The sequence below is a fragment of the Battus philenor genome, unplaced genomic scaffold, assembly GCF_028537555.1.
Source record: "Battus philenor isolate CCGP_79_NKW_IND1 unplaced genomic scaffold, ilBatPhil1.0.hap1 SCAF_19, whole genome shotgun sequence".
NCBI lineage: Eukaryota > Metazoa > Arthropoda > Insecta > Lepidoptera > Papilionidae > Battus > Battus philenor.
Window position 1 is genome coordinate 8227743 of NW_027181681.1, and position 24671 is coordinate 8252413.

General features: G+C 31.4%; 1 protein-coding gene across 9 annotated transcripts in view; it reads right to left on the reverse strand.

Moving 5' to 3' along the window:
- The window catches only part of Ih (hyperpolarization activated cyclic nucleotide gated potassium channel Ih), a 151612-nt gene that overhangs the window by 5632 nt on the left and 121309 nt on the right, over positions 1 to 24671 (reverse strand). For 7 of the 9 annotated variants that reach the window (XM_068763992.1, XM_068763994.1, XM_068764001.1 and 4 more), the window contains 3 exons: positions 1878 to 2041; positions 1660 to 1802; positions 390 to 527 (listed from right to left, as the gene is read on the reverse strand). In XM_068763992.1, the coding sequence (XP_068620093.1) occupies positions 390 to 527; positions 1660 to 1802; positions 1878 to 2041 (445 nt within the window). The remainder of the gene's footprint in view (positions 1 to 389; positions 528 to 1659; positions 1803 to 1877; positions 2042 to 24671) is intronic. The other 2 variants (XM_068763993.1, XM_068763995.1) reach the window with 1 other exon arrangement.

Here is a 24671-nt window from a genome sequence, read left to right on the forward strand (position 1 = left end):
AAAGAAGCTTGCAGAGAAGCAGTAGAGAAGTGCAGAGCGGGACTTGGGCTCACATTCATACGGTGGGGGCGGGGAATAGTGGTATAATACAGGATTACATCAAATTCCATTTACACATCGTAAGGTTCACTAATATCTATTCAGGTCGAAACGCTTAATATAATAAGAATTATCAAAATATTTTATTTTACAAGTACACAATATAGTAGCCAATTGAATAATACTTTAACAGTTTACTTCATAATAGTTTTAATCCAATATTATAAGGATATTAGTAGGGTGTTTAATCATGTCGTGTTAGTAAATGTGAGCGTCATGTCGTTAGAGCAGTGTTAGTGATTAGGTAATCGACGTTGCAGAAGTGACGGCTAGAAGAGATGATGGCTTACATATACTTCCTCCCACTGCGATACATATCTGACGAGCCTAGAGAGTCGCAACAGTCGCACCAGTGACAACAGCTTGGCTAGCCGCAGTATCCTAAGCGCTCGTCCCGCGTGGAGTATTTGAAAGCTTTCACTAAAGTCCTGCGAACATTATTAAGTTATATTAAAGACAAATGCGATGCTCACATCGATGCTCAAAGAAACTGCAGATTTCCTTGAGGCACCTTACTTAAAAGTCGCTGTTTTTTTTACAATTGGCGTGAAAAAGACATGCAAAACTTTTGCCAGTAATAGTCTCAGCCAAAGAAAAGTGCTCAAGCATTTAGTTAAAGATAATTTAAATATATGTACGTTAAGTAGTCTTAAATTAGATATAACTTTCTTTAAAAAGAGTTTGACAAGTTGGTACAAGCTGTTAAAGCTATAGAATTTTGTAATAAAACTAAATTTGGATAATTTTTGTATTCACTATATATAAATATCAAAAATGTAACAATTTGGTCGTGTTTCTTATAACCATAATAAATAAAAAACAAACAAAACATTTAGGTGCAAAACTAATTGAGAAAATTGTGTATAAAACCAAAAACATGTACAAATATAAATTATTCAAACTCCCGAAAAGGGTAAAATATATAAAGAAGAAGCTTTATAAACATCATGCATCTTGATAATTAACAAGGGGGAAAATATGATAAAGAAAATAGGAAATTTTACATATTAACAGTTGACGTGCATAGAGTCATAGCAGTAGCAAAATATTATTCAGAGTACGAACAAAGGTATGTGCGATAGTTACATTTTAGTTCGGAAAGTGGCCGGTGCACAAAGTGGAAATGTGCTAAGAGAGACCAAACGTTAAGAAAGGAATTAGCACCCCATACGATCATTATTACAAGGTCGACGGTAATGCCTTCGCGGGCGAAGAAACTAAAAATTGATACATATGGGCTGCTCATGTTAACCGTGCAGGCAGTAAAGTATCAAGAAATTAAGTTATGCGCTTGGAGGCTTCGAAAGAGGAAACTAGAGTGCCAATCAAACCTTAATTTTGATAGACCCCTAAAATATGCGACATTAACACGGTGGCGCGTTGTACGTTTTCATGGCAGTCGTATAAAAATCACAATGAGAAACAATAAAAAAAACAAACAAAACCCAAAAGTACAATGTTTGCTATAAAACAAATGAAGACCCAAGCTGAAACAGAATATCAAAACATAAAAGACAGTTAAGTCTATAATAAAAGAAACACGGCCAAATTGCAACGTACGTTTACCTGATTGAAGATCAAGAAAATATAATCTAGTGGTATACTAGAGATGAGGTCAAGGAAGAACCACGTCCTCAAATAGTGCTTGGCTATCAACTTGGGGTCTAATATCACTTGTTCCGCGTTGTCTTGCTGCATTATACCTAAAAGATAATCATTAATTTAACTAACACCTACAGTTTATGATCAAACGGTTGACTGACAAAAAGTGAACATACCTGTTCTAAAATTAACAACGATATCTATAAGAAATATAGTGTCAGATAGACAGTTGAACGCAATCCACCGGGTGCTGAGGTCGTCGTTGAAGAAGGAGATAGCAACAGGTAGAATGATCAGGTTGGCAACCAATAGCAGTAGCATACATAGGTCCCAGTAGAATCTGAAATTGTATGAAAGGGTCTAATGTTAATAATAATGAATTTTGTGAATATGTTACTACATTAGAAAATCCTGTAAAATTAACGGACAAACATAGTTTATTATAAAATAAGAAATGGATTCACCTGACTTCACATTTCTATAAATAAAAAAGTCACATTTTCAGTAACAAAGAATCATTGACGTTTATATTATATTTATTTAATTACCGGGGATAGATAATATTTTGGATAAATTATATATAACAAGTAAAGATTCGTCGTTTTGCTCCTAATTGTAAAATAAATATTCTTTCAGAGCTAAATCTCATTTTGTCCGTGTTAATGTTGGAATGTTCAAATGTATCATTCCTTAAAAGTGGTGGCTTAGTACTTTTGAGATCCTAATTTTCATGATCAATAAACACAACAAATTTATGTGTAAGAGTATTGAATACAGGCATTGACCGACACAGGATATATAAAGTTCAGATTTTTATGGAGGTCTTTGTTGAAATCCGATTAACAGATATAAGCCTAAGCAATGATGGGAAGAGCAAGTGACTGCATGAACAGTCGTTTAGTTTGCATGGTAGGAATTATGAGAGCGATATAAGTCCTTCTGTATACTTTTGTGGTAAAATATTATTTTATAGCAGGAATAAATACAGTCGCACTCAGTTCAAAGAAAAATAAGTTTTCTTACAAAATCAATAAACAGTTTAAATTTTTTCATTTAATCTTTAATTGATTTTCGACGTAGTAATGTTTTTATAGCTTACAAATTAAACGCAGCGCTGAATTGCATTTTTTACTCGCGGATGATTGTGAACGCGTTTTTATTACATTAAATATAACAAAAAAATCGATTTACGATCGTACGGTTGTAACTTGTCCCGAAGTCATGAGCCAGGCTCATTATCCCAGGAACTACTGTATACTATCATAATCATCATCATCATATCACTCAATAGACACCCGCTGCATGGCCAAAGATCGCCTCGATGGTTAGTCTTCTAGTGCCCGCATCCAGCAATTTCCCATGAGCTTAACTATGTTATTGGTCCACTTAGTGGGGACCTATCCATGTCTATCATGACTGCGCACTGCGGCGTCCAGTGGGTCGAGATCAGCGTTTGAAACGATCGGACGTGCGCGACGCTATGCAACGCCAAAACCCTCTCTCGCCGAAGATCCGAAGTTGAGTGACGGCTTCTGAGACTACACCTCCGGTTCCGAGTATTTAGGCTCGTATTCGGATATAGACATCAATGGACCTTAGCTTGGCATCACGGATGACAGCTTCTCCCTCGTTACGGAAAAAAGAATAGGGCCCTCTGAGCGGTATCGTCAGCTAGGAGAGGCCCGTGTCGCTTCCGACCGCTGATTAATCCTCCCTTCGCACAACTAATATTACACTACAGTAACAGCACTATACACCTACACGGATATAATCCCTACCGTGCAAATGTCATCGTTAGAAGCGTTGTTTTTAAATATTGAAGATGAATGTAGTAATGTTTTTATAGCTTATGAATTAAATCCGACGCTCGATTGAATTTCCTTGGCGATGAAAATGTAATGTTCAGGTCAATATTTTTACATTACTGTTGATAACTAATTTATTTCTTAACGCTGGCTAGTTATTATCCTCAAAATTGCATACGAACAAAAAGCGCTTATTCATCTACCGTATAGGTAATGATTACTATATAAAATTATTTTATACATTTAAAATCAACAGTCTCATAAACTTTACGTGTTCTATCGACGTTCTATCCGTATGCGGATTTACTTACGTAGACTACTTTTGAATAAGACGAATTACCAAAATTTGATGCATTTATATATGTACATTTTAATTCGAAGTTTTGGGTTTTAATTTATGTAGTCAGTGTATAGTATTACTGTAAGTATGTGTTGTTTAACAGATGTTTACATTGCGTACTGGTTTGAAATTTACCACATCAACAAATTTGTAATGACTTACCACTAAAATCAATGACATTACAATTATTACGTAATAATGTATAAATATGCGTAGAAACATTGCTGCAAAGGACCATAAATCCTCATTGGTTTAATTAACCCTAATTCGATGCACTTGGCCATTGCGATGTATAATACGTAAACATTCCTTTGTGTAACTAATAGCTACGTTGCAATCTGCTACTTATTCTTATCGTTGAATAGTCCGTTATCCTAGTGTAAGCGTAACGAACGCATGAATATAACTTTTCAAAAGATTGGTATGAAATCCGAACTTTAATAACCTTAAAATGTTTATAGCGAACGGGTAATTCAAGTCGAGGTAATTTTAACAGGATAGAAATATTTTAGTATTCCCTACAACATTGCTCTTTCCTAGTATCTTTAATACCAAGTTTCTTAAATTTTTAAATATCCAATTAATTATACTGGTCACACAAGAGGGGTCTGTAGTGACATCCATCTACATAAAATAAAACATTGAGGTTTGATGAGTTTAGAAGAGGTTTAGTTGTCTCTGGTAAAGTTTATATATTAATTTAATTTGATGGCTAAGTGAAATTATTAAACAATTTATGAATTTTTAATGCATTATCTCGTGAAATAACAAAAATTAATATAAACACGATGCAAATGAATTATATATAATAATATATACTGTGCTAAAGAAAATTAGTTGTCTTTAATATATTTCTCATTTCAGCAAGTCAGTAGCGGCACAATCTTAACCTTAATCATTGCAATTGTTTTTTCAATAGTAGTCTACTTGTACTGTTAGGGGGCGATCTGCATACATTATCATCATCCGATATGTTTAACGAACGTTAATAAGTTTAAAATTGTTAAAAAAATTTACATACGCGACAATCTCATGCTTACCTTAGCTTGCACATCCAAGAACTGATTTTCCATTTTATTTAAACAGTTTCTTGCTTCAAGCAAACGTATAACCCGGTCTTAGCCCTTTGTTTGGTTTTTGTCATTCAATGTCTTAATATTTGGTGCCTTTACAAGGAACTAACAGCTTGCGATTTGACTACCGCCATTCTTTACACGTATTTGATAACTAAAACTATAATATACGAAATTAGCCGACTGTCTCTTTCCAAAGGTCGATGTGCAATATTTATCGCCGGGTACTATAAATAGTGTGCATTTACGGTATTAGTTATGACGTTATCGATTTAAAAGTGATCTGCGATAGTAATTTATAACTGGCGTATAAAAAGTGAAAAATGTTATAAAGATATCACTTAAACATTTATATTTTTAAGTTTATTATAATAATAAATAAAATAATATATTATGTGTTTTTTACTTTCAACATGATTAACTTGTAGTAAAACTAATAATTATAGGCAAAACACAACTTCTGTTATGAGATAAAAGAATGTCTGTAAAAGCAATCTAGACTTTAATTCCTTAACTAGTTACATCAAGTGTTTTGTGGAAGATTTTTGGTATGTAATAACTATTAGAATGAGCTCATTCATGACCGTAATGACGTAGACAAATGTATTATTACTTTTGATTGAAATAACATTTCCTAATTAGTTTAATTTAGTGTTATATACATTGTGAACAAGTATATAAAAAAACAAACGCTTATAAAAACAATATACAGTATGACAAATAATTTCATGTGTAATTCTCATTTTAGCTTCTAGCTTGTATGGACACTATTAATTTTCGTCGATCCCTGCATTCGTAACTATTCATTTCTGCTTGGTGTAGAGAGATTCTCTCGTGTAGCCTATATAAATACTCCCGGTGGAAAATCCTTTTTCAAAGTGGATAATTTTTTTTGGAAATTTTAAGGTAAATCCGGATTAAATTAGTGACACATGCAAGTAAAGCATCGCTGTATTGCTAATGAGTAGAACAATAACAATAAACGTCGTCATGCTTAATAATAAATACCTGAGTTGTTATGTATTCTATATACAAATAATTAATTATAATAAAATTGTTTTCTAAAATAATTTCTTTTCAGCTTAGTTGTAAATATTTTTTTACTATGCTGCTGTCTATATTTACTATCAAGCCAGCTGCCTCAACAAACATCGAATTAAAAAAGGGACTAATACATAGTTACTTCCGCTATGTAATAGTAGTCATGCAATGAAGTGCACCGCCAGCCCGCTGATAAGTGCGCGTGCGATAAACAATGCGAAACACAACTACCACCGTTAATCTACTCTACACGTGTTTCACTCCTCCACGAGGCATCCTCAGAAGTAGAGGCAGTAGTCATGCACTTCGTTGTATGACTACTGCTGCATAGCGGAAGTAGCTATATAATAGTTCTTTTCTTAGTAAGGTTGGACTTCCGCGAGGTAACGCCTGAATCTATTAGATATTTAGATATCGGATTGTTAAAACTTATTGGCTAACAGCAGTCCAAAAGCAAAAATAAAGTAAGTAAAGAGTATTTCACAGCGATCACTTTTTTAATTAATTGCCTTAATAATAAAAAAAAACTGACCTTATAATAACGTGATTAGATTTTCATAGTAATGGACTAATGTGCACAATTTTTTCGGTATGTTTACATCCTTACACAATGACACGCTCTTTTTGGCCTGTTCTGTGGTTTTATGAGAAAGTGTGTTTTCACTTATTTTCCGTACAATTGTTATATTATCGTTTTTATCAAACCAAAGGTTCTCAGACTTTTATCTGATAGACTACTTTCAAAATTTAGCTGGTTAAGGTGGTCCTTCCGCAGCTACATTTGTACTGTATTTTCTAAACTCTTATATGTAATATGCAACATTTTAAAGTAACAGTTGCAGAGCTTCTTTAAATATTATCTGAACAGCTATGGGTGAAGTTAAGCCAACATTTTAGTTCATCACTGTTGAACGTAGATAAATTTTCGAGGATCCCTGTTTATGAATTGTAAACCTCCTCTTTTACCCATAATTGACCTCCGTCGCGTATGCCGTGGTACCGGGGTCCACCTGGATCGTTTTAAACACTAAGCTCATTAAACCTTGTGCCTTAACGGATATATTAAAAGAAAAATTAGCTCCATTGGACGAGTTTTGCGCAATATTTATTTCTATATCTAATTAACTTATCTTAAAATTTATAAAACAACTAGTACCGTGAACATTCAAATATTTGATTGTATTCCGCTATGATTTATTAAATCACCACGTGTTGGGTGTCCTTGTCTCGGATCTACTTAATATACAAATTGTAAATATACACGTGCCTCACCTTGTTAGGAATAATGATTGAGTTTCCTACTGTAATCTCTGTTTCTGTTTTATAATTAAAAATAACAAACCATTGATTAAAATCAATGATTAAATGCATTTTTCAGTAAAACACGTTATTATATGCTTAGTACATTCAAATGCATGATGATGAAAGTGAAGATGTAGAGGAACTCGAGTTAAATTTTAGATTGTCGAATGCTTGAATGACTGCAAACTATAACTACAAGTTATAACTGCAAATATATAAAATTGCATGGTTGATAACATTTTCTTTGTAATGTTATGAAGTTCTTTAAACATTTGATAATTAAACAAAATTTATAATTATTATCATCATTTCCACGTCCATTGCTGGACATAGATCTCCCACATATATTTTCAATAGGACTGGTTAGAAGCAGCCTGCATCCAGGGTCTTCGGATGACCTTCACAAGGTTATTTGTCTACGTCTTACGTTGCGGTTGACGTTGATCTCCACTCCAAAATCTTAAATCCCGAGCGGCTATCTCTTTTTATATATTTATAATACGCCCATGTTAATATATTTTATCGAGATTAACATCAGACCTCCGTCGCTGCATTGCATATTTAATGTTGTAATAACGAGTCTGCGAGATGTCAGTAATTATACATTATTGCTATGTTCAAGCAAAATGGACAGACTGTACACCTGGGACGAATGCTTCATGCAGTCGTTTGTTCGACATAGTCATATTATTAATATTACCTCTCAGATGACTATTGTTAATATGTTAATGTAATTTACCTTCAAAGAGACAAATTTTGAAATCTGGTTGGTTGATCCGAGCAATATAATAAATATTCAATGATATTACTACATTTACTTACATATTTAATGGCAGAGAATGAGGTTCGATTGAAATCATCAATTATGCTGTTCACTGTCTTGACATATCTTAAGATAGACGTTACGTTAAGACGTTAATCTTTAATTCTATCCAAGGACAAAGATCTTAAACACCAAGGACTCAAATAGTCAATGGCGTACTTGTATTTCTACTTTTATTTACTTATTTTTTGATGTTTTTACTCTATCGATCGACAGTCGAACTAAGCTCATTCCTTAGATATTTACGGAAGAAGCGAAGAATTTTACCATCCAATAAACATAAAGCTGCCATTGTTTCGTAATAACTTTATAGTTCTCACACTTTTTTGTCGGTTTATTAAGTTTACAGGGATTTACATGGACATATTTTCTTCTGTACAACTTTGATCTCTTGCACATGTACCAAAATCAATAGTCCTTGTAACATCAGACTCAAGAATATGGTATTCAGTATGGAGAAAATTGATGAATCGTGTACTTGTATGTTTATGCAATGTAAAAGTAATGATTTTTCATTTATGTGCAAAGTAACACCCAATTGCCGTATACCACTTTATTGCCTGGCCTTTTATTTGAGTGTTTTTAGTGCTCGACTTCGACACGAGTCAGCAGTTCAACGATTAGCGTTTCAACAGAGTGCCTGGTGGCAGATTTATGTATTTATGTAAAAGTGATGGACCGCGTGTAAATTTAATTCGTAGCGCAACTGCTTTAGTTATGAACATCCCATGGTCCAGTCGATATTCAAGTACCCTCGAAAATATTGAACTGGTTGAAAGTTGTTTACGTAAAAATCCACAATCTTCAATACGGAAACGGGCAACCTCGCTGACACTTTCAAGAGCAATTATTCATGAAATTTCAAAAAGAGATCTGAAGATTCGTTCTTTTAAAATACGAATTCTTCAAGAACTCATAGAAGTGACTTAGTTTCACGAAAAAATTTTTGCTAAACAATACTGGGTTGGATTAAATTCCATTTTTCTGTTCGAAGAGGCTCATTTTACTTAAATAGACAAGCCAACAAGGAAGATAGCAGTTACTGGTCTACTCTGAATATGCTTGAAACCAGGGGACGAATTATCAAGTCATGATAAGGTATTTCTTTTAGCCGAATCTGCGAATTTGTCCATCGTACTCATCTCACTATTAGTTGCAACAGGATTGTGTGCCAGCATACACGACCAGAGCATCGATGATTTTGTTTCAGAAAGCTTTTACCGAAAACTGACCAGACGTTTTGTGGATATCGTGGAGTCTCTGAGGTCAACCTACTTAACTTCACTGGATTTTTTTAAGGAGCTACCCCAAAGTTTATTATAACAATCCACGAACTCTATTTATTCCTTTAGACCACCTCTGCGATCTGGTGGATACCAGATCGCTATTAACAATACAGAGATTTTATTTAAGTTTGAAACCAGACACTCTGTACATAAATATTGTCTATATCTGATAATAATTGTTGATGCATTTATAAAAAAAGTAATAATATATTTCTATTTGGAATTTAACATATTTCATGAATATTCATTATGTTTTATTGATTTTGCACCAATTCATGTTTTTATGATAATAACGCGGAGAGGACTGATAAAATGAACCGAACTATTTAGCATAACACAATGTAGGTATAGAGCCAAATGCGGTTCCAGAAACTTTCCGCTCGATATCGGTCGAAACATTCGATTTATTCGGGTGTAATAATAAAACCATCATTGTTTGTGATAGAAAAAGATTTGACCTTCCACATAATATTTGTACGAAAAAGGACGATCGCAGTAGAGACGGGAATAAATAGAAAAAATACTGTCTGAGAGCAAAATATAGAATGTTTTTCTAAATTGCTATTAATTTTTAATTTTATTATTGTAGTGGTCATATTTAACTAATATCATAAACATTAATAAGGGGATAACATCAAAGTTACGTCATACGTATAATGGAAAAGGAGATGTAAAAACAAAAATTCCTGACGAAAAAGTTTTGCTACTAGGCAATGTGTTAATAATTTTTGGTTTACACTCCAAGCTTCCGGAGTCAGCAGAGTACAAAGCGGATATTATTCGATTTCAGTGACGGTATAGAGGTTTGTTAGTTACTAAGGAGTAACTGCGATTGTGGTAAACGGTTCATTAGAATGTAGTTAAACCTATTAACAACATTACGTTCCATAAAATCTACGTTTCAGACTTCATCAGAGTTGGTTTGCGCGTAATGTAGTCCCGATATTTTTCAGTTGAATCATGATTTATGATCACTTTCAGAGAGATGACATTATTAATGCGACGATAATTAAAGATCCCTGAAATAACTCATGATACTGCCAGTGAAGAATTTTTCCATGAAGAGATTGCGTGACTCATTTTAATATAATTGACCTCAAAAAAAGACTTTATTCAACCGAATGAAGATAATTTTGAATTTACTACATTTATTTTTAATATTATTATATTCGTTTAAAAACAAAACACAACTGTAATACATATTTTATGTGTTAAAAAAGATTTTACCTTGTACCAATGTTCCTGGCTAGATTAGGTATAGATATATTTACATTATTTTTCGTCTAAGCCTTTTGTAACCCTAAATACATATCCGATATAATCCAATCACATTCGTGGTAAGTGGAAGTAATATAAGGGAACATTAAAATTATAATTCAAAATTTCATCCTCCTAACACAGGAACAGCAATCTTGATAACAAGGTAAACGAAAAGGAAACAGGAAGTAAGTATCCTGTCTAAACCACTAGTCTCCCGGAACGGTCAAAATTCGCACCACACTGGTTTTATTGTTTCAATGAACGGAACGACGTGTGATTCGTTTGATGAACTGATGCCCGGGATTAGCGCGGTTAATCGTCTTATGGGCATAGTCATATGAAAATTTAGAGCCAAACTCTGACGTTTTAGATCTGTTTACAAAATAGAACAAAGCGTGGTTTTGCAGCGGATAATGCAACAGTTAGTAACAATATTATGTCTGTGGAGATGTAAGCAAACATTTAGTATGCTGAATGTTTTAATGCGCAGGTATATTAGGATTATGGCATGTAACAAGCTCTGTAATTTTAAAACAAAAGATTTTAACGTACGGTGACTTTAATTTCACATTCATTTTTCTTTTAAAAATTAGCATAAAGGTTGTTCGCTAGAACAGATTCTAAATAATGTTGAAAGTAATCTCAAAAATTCACTTCTCCTATTTTTAATTTTATGTTCAGTGCACCTTTCAGTTCCTAGTGATATTCCAGTAGCCTGAACTAATTGTCATATACAAAATAAACAATTTTGAAACACAGTGAACGAATACATCATGATTAAATGTCATTGGACTACACTTGCAAATATAAAGTTATGTATTTGTAAATAACTGTTAACTTCTACAATTTATGAAGCATATATTTAATTTTAGAGTAGGTAAACAGCCCTTTAATATAGGATGCATTTAATTTCTCTTTTAATTCAAGTATTATTCGTTACTAAAACTAAATATTTAATTCAGAAGCATCAAGAAATAACAATATTAAACGAATATTTGATTTATTTCTTATCTGCTGATATGTTACATGTATGTTTATTTAATGGAGATGATATAAACCGCCATGATTCAAGATCTTAGTTTCATGTTAAAATTTTCAAAATTATTTAAACCTGTCTATTATCATGTATATGATAGGAAGCAATAAAAATAAAATGAAATATTCATTTAATTTGTAACAGGAAAAAACTGGTTTCCCTCTAAAGTTCAAAATTATATAACACAGTAAAAAATATAATTATATACACACACACACACACACACATATATGTATATATATAAATAAATAAATGTATAATTGAAACAAGCTTTTAACAGAGTCATAGAAATATATTCATAATGCTACATTTTAAATTGTTGTATAAGCGCCAGTGTTCATGTACGTGCTCTTGGAATAATATTGAATATTTTACATTAGTTGCGATGTTTTTAACCAAACCGAGTAGTTGCTTACGGTATGTTTTTAATCTAATATTTAGCTTTGTATGGGTGAGGCAACTTTTAAAATAATTCGAAGAGCTATTAGAAAAAAAAATGATTCTTGGGTTCAAATAAATTGGGCAGGGCTTATCACTTACACAGGTAGAATGTGCCGTTCAACTCGTAGCTTTATGATAATAAAGTTAGCAGGCAGGCCTTCCCACTAGTTGGAGCGACAACACAGCCAAGGTCGGGGGAAGTTGAAGGATGCGGGCGTAATACCGGTCATGGTGGTAATGTGAATAATGATGAATTTTGGTAAGTTTGAATGCCCATAACAATTACATGATGCAGCATTATTCAAGATAATTTTATTTTAACAATAATATATCCAAAATTGCCTCTCACGCTGTTTATAAATCAAATTGCAATAACTGCTTCGATTATTGAGTTAGTACAATATATTCTTCAATAGGACTGAATAATACTTGAGAATCAGGACCCATAGGATTTCTTTTTGTCAAGACAGGATAGCCGATTATTTATTGAAAGTTTATTGTACAATTGAGTCCAGTGGTCTATTGAAGTGGAGAATTTAGACGGCAGCGTTGGCAAAGGTTGAAGAGGACTCGAGATAAGAGAGGAGAGGCCGAGGTGCCCTCTTCAGGAGGGACGAAACCACCTCAGCGCGTCCCACCCGCTTTACACTTAACCTTAGTATGCCATTGTTTCAATATTCAAGGCTGCTAAGTTGTTTACACGGCAGAAATAAAATTGTGCATACAGAAACCACAATGAATAATCTTAGATAATGTCGCAGGTTAATGTTCCAAGACAAAAGGTGGGCAACTGTAGGTCACAATAGCATTATACACAATATGTTTATCAAAATACTATTTTAATTTTTCGTCTTTCCTTATTCAAGAGTAATTTAAAAAAAAAGTTTTAGCACAGGAACGTTCTTTTTAGAAATATGTAAAGCCTGCAAAAACTATTGAAAGACAATTTATTTTTCATTAGTATAGTGTTATTATATATGATAAGTATCTATATTATCTTGTGATAAGTATAGAAAAATTCTTGAGCGTTTAGTTGCACTTTGAGCTAGTTTGGAAATTTAGCCGTAGTAAAAACATAGTGGATAAAAATATCGCGAAATCGGTCCAATGAATGCTATCTTATAAGTATGAAATTAAAATCCTCAATAAAATTTGTGTCGGATCCAGTAAAGGACATAATATTTTAAAGCAATTTGAAATTTAACAATAGATAAATATTTCCTTTTAAACGTAAATACGGGAAGGATATTTTGCTCATCTTTGTGAATAAAATTAACCACGACATTACGTCTTCAGATAAGTCGTGACTGAAACTTTAGTATTGAATACATTTTTAGTTATCGTTGGCAAAAAACTGTTGTGCTGTTTACTTTGTACATCAAAGATTTACATATCTAAACAACTTTGAAATGTAGTAAAATTTTTAAAATAATTCACCGATGAAATAAAATTGAAAAAAAAAACGGGAAAGCGGCGTAAAAATGCCATGAAAATGTAAAAAAAAACTTTTGATCCGCGTTCTTACTCTAACCAAGTGGCGGTAAGTGCCTCAGAAGAGGCACAGAACTAAATTTTGTAGGTTTGCTCTGAAAAGTTCACGTAAAGATCAAAGCTTTGGATAGACATCAATTAACAAATTATTTACTGGTTAAAATTATAAATTTATGACATTGTTGCGATGAGTATATTCATTAATCGATAGACAGTAATTTATGCTTTATGTATGTGTACATAAGTTCGGGTCTATATTAGTTTTGATTCGCTCTTTTTGCTTTATCAAAACATAAGACTTCATTAAATAGATCTTGACCACAATGAAGCATTTGTTTTTAGTTTCTACAGCTATTTTCTATGGTGTTATTAGCAATAAAAATACTGTTATGCTTTAGATTTTTCAAAGTTTTAAACAAACGCGGCAGGAAAAAAAAATAAACGATGAATTTTGATAAATTACAATTTTCGAAACAAAATTGCGATTGTTTTCATACTGAATAATTTTTTGTTGTTAATTGAAATCAAAATGCTTGCCTAAACCTTTAGAAGGTGGCTATTTAGAATGAAATCACATTTATTTTTAAAGCATTAACTTTAAAAATTTCTGGTAATAATCTTTTATTTAACTTAACATTTTTAAACATGAAAACATATTTAACGACAAAAAATGACAAACAGTAAGAAGCCCTAATATTATTTATGGTGATTTGACATGACGTAATAGAAGTATTTAAAAAAAATACCGCAGTTTTTATACATTAGGTATCTAAGTAATTTACAGATTTAATAGATGTGCAGAAAGTTGATGAGAATAGTAAGTAAAATCTTAATAAATTATTCATTTTTTCAAATTACCCAGGTCTATAAATAGCCAGTTTTTTTTGCTAAGACGAATATTCAGTTAAATGAGTTACATAAGTGAGAACTGATAAAAAGGAATTTTAATTTGGTTTCAACAATACGACTATACGGCTTGACGTAAACAATCATTTCTCTTTGGAATAAAATAATTGCGTTCCAAAGCACTCGTTTCACATGTTATATAAATCAGCATTGTAACAGGTAAATAATAATTCATTGTATGTACAGGAAAAAAAGAAAAAAATATATTACTTCGGTCTTTCCAGTATTATTTATAATTATATAATATTAAACACTCAATGTATATAATTATTTATAATACATTTGACGTGATTACTTTTATATTTATATTTAAACTCTACTGTATTGCAGTAAATGACTTCTAAGTGTAAACTTTATTGATATGCGTTTTAAATTATTTTACTTACTTTTAAACATTTAAAATTGTTGTATATTTCATATGTAAAAATAATATCGAGTTACATTTTATTATCTTTATGAATGTGAAAATGTGATGGCGATAGTGCCTAGAATGTCTAAACAGAGCGCTAAGTACATACAGATTTTTTCACCGTACTCCTAATAATATAAAACCTCTGTAGTTAAAAACTATAAAACCGAACTTAGATATTATTAATAGGCTGTCAAATCAGTTATGTATTAAAACATATTATCATCTTTCGTTTTTATATGTTTCCACGACTCTTTATCACGGAATCGGGGCATATACACGTTTGTTCACACTCTGTATACTAAAATAATTTAAATTTTCTTGGAAGAGTGCTTAATGTGCTGACATTCTGTGTCCCTACTTAAATGAATATTTGTAGTGATTTTGGTTTAATTTTTTAATACGGGAGCTACAGAATCGTTTTATTATTATTCTAGCAAAAAAAAAACTAGCAGAGTTTTTGTCTGTAAATGAAGTACATGAAATTGCATACAAGACGATCGTTGGCATGAAAATTATTTTAGTGTTTGTTACTTAGTAATATATTTGTTCGTGTCAAAGTTTAGATAATTCACAAATACGCCCCAATGCAAGGATGCTATATAAACAAACATCTTACTGGTATTAATCAAGTCAGATACCATTCTAGCTAATCTGCTACTAAGCTTTGTTAATTTATAAGCTCTTTCATCGATTCAATACTACGATGTGCTAATATAACATATGTCATCGAACCTATCAGTCAGACCATGTATGTACTATTATTTTTTCTGAAAATTTTCCAGATATAGCAATAATGAATTCATGTCGTGGCTCTCTTTTATTAAAAGTACGAGTACCTATTGTTATAGCTTTACAATTTTTACGTGCTTGAATAATGTTGGTTACCCCATTAATATTTAACGTTGTATCACCTCGATGAATTACAAATTTTATGTTTAAGCTTTTATTACCTTTTTTCAAGCTGTGTGCGAAGTTTTCCGTGACAAAATAGGTTACGTTATGATATTTCATTTAAAATATAACAGTTTATTTAAAAATTATTTTCTCAAAATTGTGACAAAGGTTTCATGTCCTTGCAGATTTTAGTCTTTATTGCAACATAATACTGTTAGTACTTGTAAAATTTTAAGGTACTTTGGTTTGTTTTTCATTCGCTGTGGATATTACGGTAATAAATTGTTTTCGTTTCCTCTCTTACGATTTGCTTCTCGAGAATGCATCATCAAGTTTGACCTCGTTAATATAAAGTATTATGTTAGTTGACCGGGGCATTAATTAAAGGGCAGTTTGGATTTGTTAGCAATTAAAGTTTTCTTTATGCTTTTATGCTTAGTCTGACCATAAACACTGTAATAATAAAAAATTAACAAAATATTACTTTTCAATTTGGATTCTGTACTTTTTATATGATTTTTCATTGTGTTTTCTTACTTGTGTTTCTTATTATTTGTATAATGTCTTGTGATATTAAAAAGGACTGGGGTGATAAAGATAAATCGAATCGTGGTGATTGCATTACATAAAGTAGGTATGGTGTCTAAAACAATTTTTAAAATCATCCATATACTTTATATAAGTCGTTAGGCTATTGATAGGTACAATGATCTATTCTTCCACGTTCTACGAAAAAGACGATCAAAGCAGTAAGAGAAATAATTCGTGGAAATCCGGCTCGAATGTAAAAGATTTTATCTTGGGAAATGAAGATAGAACCCAGAATCATGCCAATTTTAAAGATGACTTAGGAACAGCAGTCTATAAGAGACGCACTGATCACTTCTTAACTAATAATTTAAAAAAAGAATAAGGTGGTGAAATCGAAACCACAGCTTAAGGGGTAGTACGCAAAGAGAGATCACAAAAAAATATTGTCTATGGTCCAATATTAAAAAAAAAACAAAATGACCTTATTTACTACTGCTAAAAGCTCTAAAAAGCTTCCTAATAAGTCAATATAGTACAACATGAGCATCATCCAAATTCAGAGATGGTTTGCTGCGGTGTTATTTATGAAGGAGTGTCTGGGTATATTTTGGTGGAAAAGGTATCAAAAGATCGGCACAAGTGAATCAATATACCATTCTCGAGAAGGTATTTAGGCCTCTTAACAACACCATGTTCAATACCTAAGAATGGTACTTTCAACAAAACTCAGTCCATCCAATCTGGGTTCGAAACGAAGTTCCTGGCTTTGTTAGAGCTGTAAACTAGCCGGTATTTAGTCCTGATCTAAATGATAATTTGGAGCCTCTTAAACAATCCATACGATAAGCAGTAAAGAATTTTTCTATAGAAAGAGTGCGTGCTGCTATTGATAATTGGCCTCAACGTTAAAAAGTCTATGTTGCAGCCAACAGAGAACACTTCGAATGAGATTTATGTATATTTTAATGGTTTTACATTAATGTATTAAAGTAATCAATGTAATCGTTATAAATGTTACGAATAATAAAAAAATTGTTTTTCTTTGCATTTACATTTATGGCAAGACTGAATAAACACTAGTTTCTTAATTATTGCTTATATGCTTTAATTTGTTTCGAAGAATTTGTAATTTAAATATTGATGTAATAATATTTGTAAGTCACAATCATACTAGGCTACATCAATATTACCGTTTGACTTATTACAGTTATATTTTCTGTGTAATAAAAACTATCTCTAATTTGATTTTATTTTATACATTTATATTTGCTTTGTTTTCTCCACCATTCATTACAGTATCAGTAACATATTAGTCTTTTAATTATAAGGTTATATATATAAAGATATGAAATGATATTTTGACAGTTCGTTCGTTTGTTCTTATGGTGTTATAAGAATGAGTTTTGCTTTAACTACATTGTCTTATAGAGGAAAATGTTTTTTACTAATATGAAATAATCTCAATGGTTAGTACTGAACATATAATTAATATTCAATAACATAACATATTATATTAAGTATTTGATATATTGTATAGAAATATGATATTATTGAAAACATAAGATGGATTATACAATAATCGTGTATTAACATTGTGCATTGTATTTGCATAATTCAGTTATTACAACATGCTTGTTAAAATTAACGGTGGTTCCACACGAAATTGTGGAATGAATGTTTCATTCTGGAGGGGTAATTGTCAATACTATTAATCGAATATTTGATATTGAAATTATGGTCAATATGTTCAATAAGGATATGTATTATATTACATAAAGGGAAAGATTGTCGTGAATATTTAAGAAAAGATCGATGACATGATCATAATTCAAAATGAACGCATGATATTACATATTTAGGGTATTAAAATTTAAATTTTAACCGAAAAAATTAACATTAAATTGTTTTTTTTCAACTCCAATCAATAATGTTATTACAGTATCACATATGAACTAAACTACCTGAAACACCTCTTCCTAATTAGGGCATGACCCTGCCTTAATATTGAAAAGGATTTCCAGAAGGAAATTGTTATATTAATATTTAAACGATTCGTGCCACGTAACAGAATTTCGCTGCCGCGGGCCTCGCCTACATCTCTCCTAACAGCTTCGCTTATTTCTTTATCAAGACACAGCGTACATACCGGCCTATAAATGTATGTGTATGTAATTTAAATCAATATAAATTCATTCGAATAGGAAAAAATAGACGTAAATGAACTTTTTAAAAATATGCTTTTACTTATTGTTTTTTTTTTAAAGGTTTGGTTATTTAAATTGGTCGACCTCTTTCGAACGCTGAGCGCAAAATTTACAAAGAAAGATGATGATGAGACTATGGGTTGTATGAAAAATAATTCCGACCCCTCTAATAATCCTGAAATAATGTATCTATTGAGAGGATCGAGCGAAATTTTTGGGTGTGGTCTGAATTCACGATCGCAGATTTTACTTTCTTTTAAAATAAGGCATAAATCATGAATTTCCGTAAATGTAATTGCTTTTGATACTTGATTTGTTTTTGTACGGTAAAAATATTTTTGGGTCAAAATAAACATAGTTTCTTCCTTTCCTTTTTTTACCAAAAAAAAAAAACACCTTGTTTGCAGAACTCACCATTTCGTCAATACCCTTCCGATTTAAGTTTTTTCAATTGAAATATGTAAATTATTTTTTTATAACTTAATATTATATAAACATTAAAGAAGAATACTATTTTGAAATAAACAAGTAAGTTATTGTTCAAAAATATCAAGTAAAAAGTATATTTAACTACAAAACTAAGCTAGTAAAGATTTAAATTTAATTATAATTAAACACAATGTTTTTAGGACTTTGTACTACTTTGTGTATCTCGTTCTGTGTATTCGATTAGATATGGATAATAAATTCGTTCGTAAATGTGCTATGATCAAAAACTTCGTAAAGTCAATCGCAAACGAAAGGTACACGGTACTCTTGGAACAGAAGTAACTAATAGTGCCAGGATCGCCGTGGACGATATTAATTAAAAGTTTGTCTGTTACTGGCCATAAAGTATCGGAAAACACCGCCAGTAACAGTCCTTTCTGTTTACTACATCTTTCAGTATTTGAAGATAAAACAAACAAAAAGAACCGAAGAACTAATTATATTAACAACAACGTAAAACAATTTTCTAAAATTAATGTTAAGGTCATTTAAATCAAGAAATATAATATTAATAGCCATGGAAATATAATAAGTTACAGGCATCATTTATATCTTGCTTGGTTTCAGATGAAGTTGATGCTGTTTTTTTTCTAATGGCTCCCGCTATCAGGGACCTCTAGTAGCCCTATCTTTGTGAAGGACAGGGTCGTTTTATTTCAATTAATAATTTTTTCAGTACTTCTATTTGCGTGCTCTTCTTGCATTCATGCTTTATCTTTCTTTCCACATTTCTTCTGCCCTTCTCTTTCATTCGATATCATTAATTCCTCACCTCATTCTTCAGTTTAACATTTATTTATTTTGCACATTTTGTTCTATATACATATCATTTTTATTTTGGTTTATTTGCTATTTTATAGTTTGCACCTGTTTTTATTTTTAACTTTTATTTCCACTCATTACTTTTTCTGCAATTTTCCTGCAAAGTTCGAGGAATATTGGTCTCTTTTCGCCGGCTATGCCAACTGCCAGCCATTAGTACGTAAGCAATATTGTCGGCTGCATTAGAACAACTTCCGAGGGACGTGGAGACGAATCCACAGCCCCCCCCCCCCCCCTGTTGGGAGCTTATTGTTCTCCTATTTCTTATACAATGGCAGGGGCTGGTATTTAAAAATGAGTCTTGTAGTTTTTTATTTATTTTACATTCTATTTCTCTTTCTTAAGAGAACCTATCCATTAAGCCATCTCAATCTCTTTCACAAGTAGCAAGTCTCAAAATTTTTATCATCCTACGTCGGATTTATTTTGTTTTATTACTTCTTCAATTATTAGTTAACAGCAGCTTTCGCTGTCTTCCAGGGGGGAAGTGACTTTGCCACTGGATATTCCTATTTCCAATTATATTTCACACTCAACTCTTCTCCTTCCATGTAAGGGTAACAGGTAACTTCTTGCACTACCGTTTATCACAGACGGGGTTTGTCTCCTCCTTACTCTGTCACCTAATCTTATGTAATCATTATCAAATTATTTATATTCCTATACAAATAATATTGTCTACGAAAGCAATCCTTAAGTATAAGTTCACTTTAATAAGTGCCCAATGTGTAAAAAAAGAATTACACCACAAAAAATAATATTGTTAACCCTGTCAAATAATTCTTAATTTAAATACATACTTAGCCTAATATTAGGCTTCTGAATATAATGTTAATATATCCATGTACGGTGTATGTGATAGCAAAAACTGAGCCGTTTGTAATAACAATGTAGCTAGAAACGGCGAACAGAGCAAGAGCGGAAAATGAAACCTGATACAAAAGACTTCGCGCATTATTCAATATTAAACTTAGTAGTAGGAGATTGTTATTCATGCTGAAAATTAAAAGGGCTTTAGAATTGAAATATTCTTAGCCTGCCATGTATTTATACAACGAAAGAAACGTGTCATTATTTAGAAGCTTTTCTATTTTATTCAAAAGCTTACTAAGGAATAGCTGGATCTTTTTTTAAATATTGTAATAGTTTTGTTTTAAATAACAATTTTATTATGGTACATTGTGTGCCTGAAGGTATGATTATCTTGTTTTATTGTTTTAGCTGCAATATAAGACTAAGTTTACAGTAAAATCATAATGAATTATAATTAGTAAGCTATTGTTATTTTTACTGCTATATCTATCAATTATAAATGTGTATATATGTACTTATTCGTGTAACATATAAGCACTTATACTCCGCACAATGTGTCATCATTAAAACAACGCAGTTCTTTATTACGAGACTACTCATCATCTTTGTGACTCAACGAACGAATATCGTCTTTATGCATCTATTTACTAGTATTACTGTTTCACCTTTTATTTCTTTTCGCGTAAAGGATACACCGCTAACTCGTAAAAATGTAATATTTTATGACAATGGCATTGGTCGTTGTAATGTCCGAAATCACCCTTAATGGAAATTATGCGCTAATTAGAACAACTCTACAATTATGAAAATGTAAATAAGTAAATAGTAAACAGGAGACCAGCAGAAGTAAACGCGGTGTGGGTAAGCCAAGTGGGTACTAGGTGGACCGACGATATGATCGAGGAACGCGGGAAGTTACTGTATTAGGGCAGCGCATGACCGGTTATTGTGATTATTTTTGCAGAAGACTTTTCTTGCTATTGGCGTCAATCGGCTGACATAGATGAGTGAAATAATAATACATAATATTATTTATACCTTCTAAAATTATTTACAGTGATTCATATATTTCTGAGCATCCATCAATTGTAACATTTGTAATAAAATAATCGATTCTATATGTACATCGACTCGGGATCAAATCCTAACTTGTTAGAACGATGTAACCGCAAACGTGATACACGGTAATATTGGCGCGTAAATAACGTCACGTTGGTAATTGAGCTTTTACGTTTTATGCCACGTGTATATATAATATAATAAAATAATTTGATTTTTTTTATAGTATTAGTCGACTCATTGCGCTGTTCAGGAAGTATTCAATTTAATATATGTCTAGTTTTGTAGTTTATAAACTAAAAAGAACTTGTAATTGATGTTACATAATAAGGGGACTGATGTGGAATCTCGTTTTGTTCGTATGTTAATAATATGAACCTATTACGATGACATACAAAATATCACCTCCGTAATTACGAATATCTTGAGACATTAGGAATTAGAAACACGTTTTGGATTATTTATCATAAGTCCAAATAAAAACTGGTCAATAACACACAATAATTTCCATTTATGCACCTTTTTACTTGATCATCACCTGTTTGATTTCATTCATTTATTACTTCTAATTTGTATCGCCAGGGTGTCTTGTTTACTTAATGTTGTTTAATTAATGCCATTTTACCGCGTTTACTGAGCGCAAACAGTTGTAAGATGGACTGGCCCTATTTGGTACGAATCTTTCTTCTTCCCGTTGTGAATCACGTAAAAGCCTTTTATTACATATATTATTTCTTATTGGTTACAGTAAGTTCAGTTAAAATTTATATTTAAAAATAAAATTTATGACTATTACTAAATTCTACATAACTTTTTTTGTATTTTATTTTAAGTCGCTGACCAAGCGCTAGAGATCGTTTTAATGTTATATAACAACGTACCGGGATCATCCCTTTTAAAGATTCTGCAGAAGATTCTTTTTTGAGAAGGTTCACTGAAAGTAACTATGAAGTAGTTCCATATTGCAAATAACAAAAATAAATAAACAAAGAAAATAACACGACGCAGCCTAGTGAAATACTTTTTTCTTAATGAGCAATCATATAATACAAATCATACTTTATGAATGGAACTTAAGAAATTTTAGAAATATGTGAATAATACGCTGCTTCGATATTTTACTTTTTACTTTGCAATTCTAGGACGTGAATTTATGATGTAAAGTACTTTAGAGTTCGTTATAATTAGGCTAATTAAACTGTGTTTATTACAGACTTAATTTTTGTAAACATTTGAGTAGATGGTAAAAAATCCATCACTTTAAAAATTAAAATTAATGTTACTTTGAACTCATAATTTATAGCGTTCTCGGTGCATTTGTTACTTGACCTACATGTTTGACACTCAAAAACAGATTTTTTATAAATATTGTTAGCACGGTTTTTGCTTTAAACTCATAAATTACATTTAATTAAGGATCTGCTCATACTTTATTCTTTTACCATAATTTAAATATAGGAAGAATAAGAAGGAACCTTTTACGTTCTTGCCATATTAAATAAAAACTATTAAATAGTTAACATTTTTAGTAGGTTAAAAGTGTATTAATTTAAAAGGGAGAATGTAGAGGGCACTTGTCAGTAAAAAGCTTTAAAGTATTTAGATCTGCTTCCACTTGCCTAGCATACTATAATAACACTGGTTACCTTTAAAGACAATTTTTTTTTACTGAAATGCGACAGGACAATAAGTTCTGATAGTACAAAGTCTGCAAGGATAGATAGAAAACAATAATTAATCGTAATAAGCAGTGTGAATTTTGAAAATACTTTTTCATACTGTGTTACCGTTATGTTATTTATTATATTTCTGAAATCATTTATTTTGAATAGAGCCTACTAACCTACTATACATTAATTGATCGCAAATGAGCTGCATTCTCCATTTTATAGCTTTTACAACCAATCGTCTTGTATTCGAACAGTTTTGTTGAAATTTTTAACATGTGGTGTGTCTGGTATACTTTTAGATCCAGGTAGGCGCCGTCTTATTGTCCTTCCGGCTATGAGGCGCAGATACTGTACAAGTTACTGCAGATGTAATATAGCGTGTACGTTGTACTGTATTTGGCTGTCTGTATTGCTTACTACTACAAATATATCATGCTCCTCGTTTTACTTGATAGTGTAATAAACCATATCAAATTATAATATAGGGTTGCTGAATGTTTAGTAATTTTTTTGTATATATTAAGTATTTTTTATAAGTTGTAACAATGTTTAAATTCCATAGCTTCTAATATGTACGGAGAATGTAGAAACATCGTAATATTTTATTAACCTAAGCGAAAGTTCCATGTCTCTTTAAATTCCTGCCATCTCTTTGTTTTTCTTATAAACTTTTCAAGAATATAAGAAAGATTTGTAAGTTAGGTAAAACTTAAATAATTTATTCGCAGAGTAAATTTATTATGTTTTTTGCCTTTCATTCGGAATAGATACGAATTTTTGATGTAATGCACAACAACTATATTTTTAGATTTTTAAAAAACGTCGATGAATAGTCAACGTTAAGGCGCCTAGTTTTGCTACAATATGAGTATTTTTAAAACGTTTTTTGTTTGATTTTTGAAAAATTTGTATTACTATTTTTCGTGTATGTTATATTGTTAGTTTCAAGTTTTTTTTTTTAATAAAATGCAGGAGGAAAACTATTTGCAAAAGCATAGATATAAAGAATAGTTAAAATTAATTGTAATTAAAATCTGTTGTTGCTGTATTTATTATACAACCTTAACCTTTTTTATAAATCTTGAAACAGGCTAAAAATAAGAAAGAACAATGCAGCAAAAAATTAGCTTACTCATCTTGGAGGTATTGTTTTACTATTAATTAACAGATAACTGGATTCTGTTATTTGATGGAAAATACGTGTCATATTTTGTTGTATTATTTTATAAAAACGTGACAACGAAATCGTCAAAGAATGCTCTATTTTGTCAA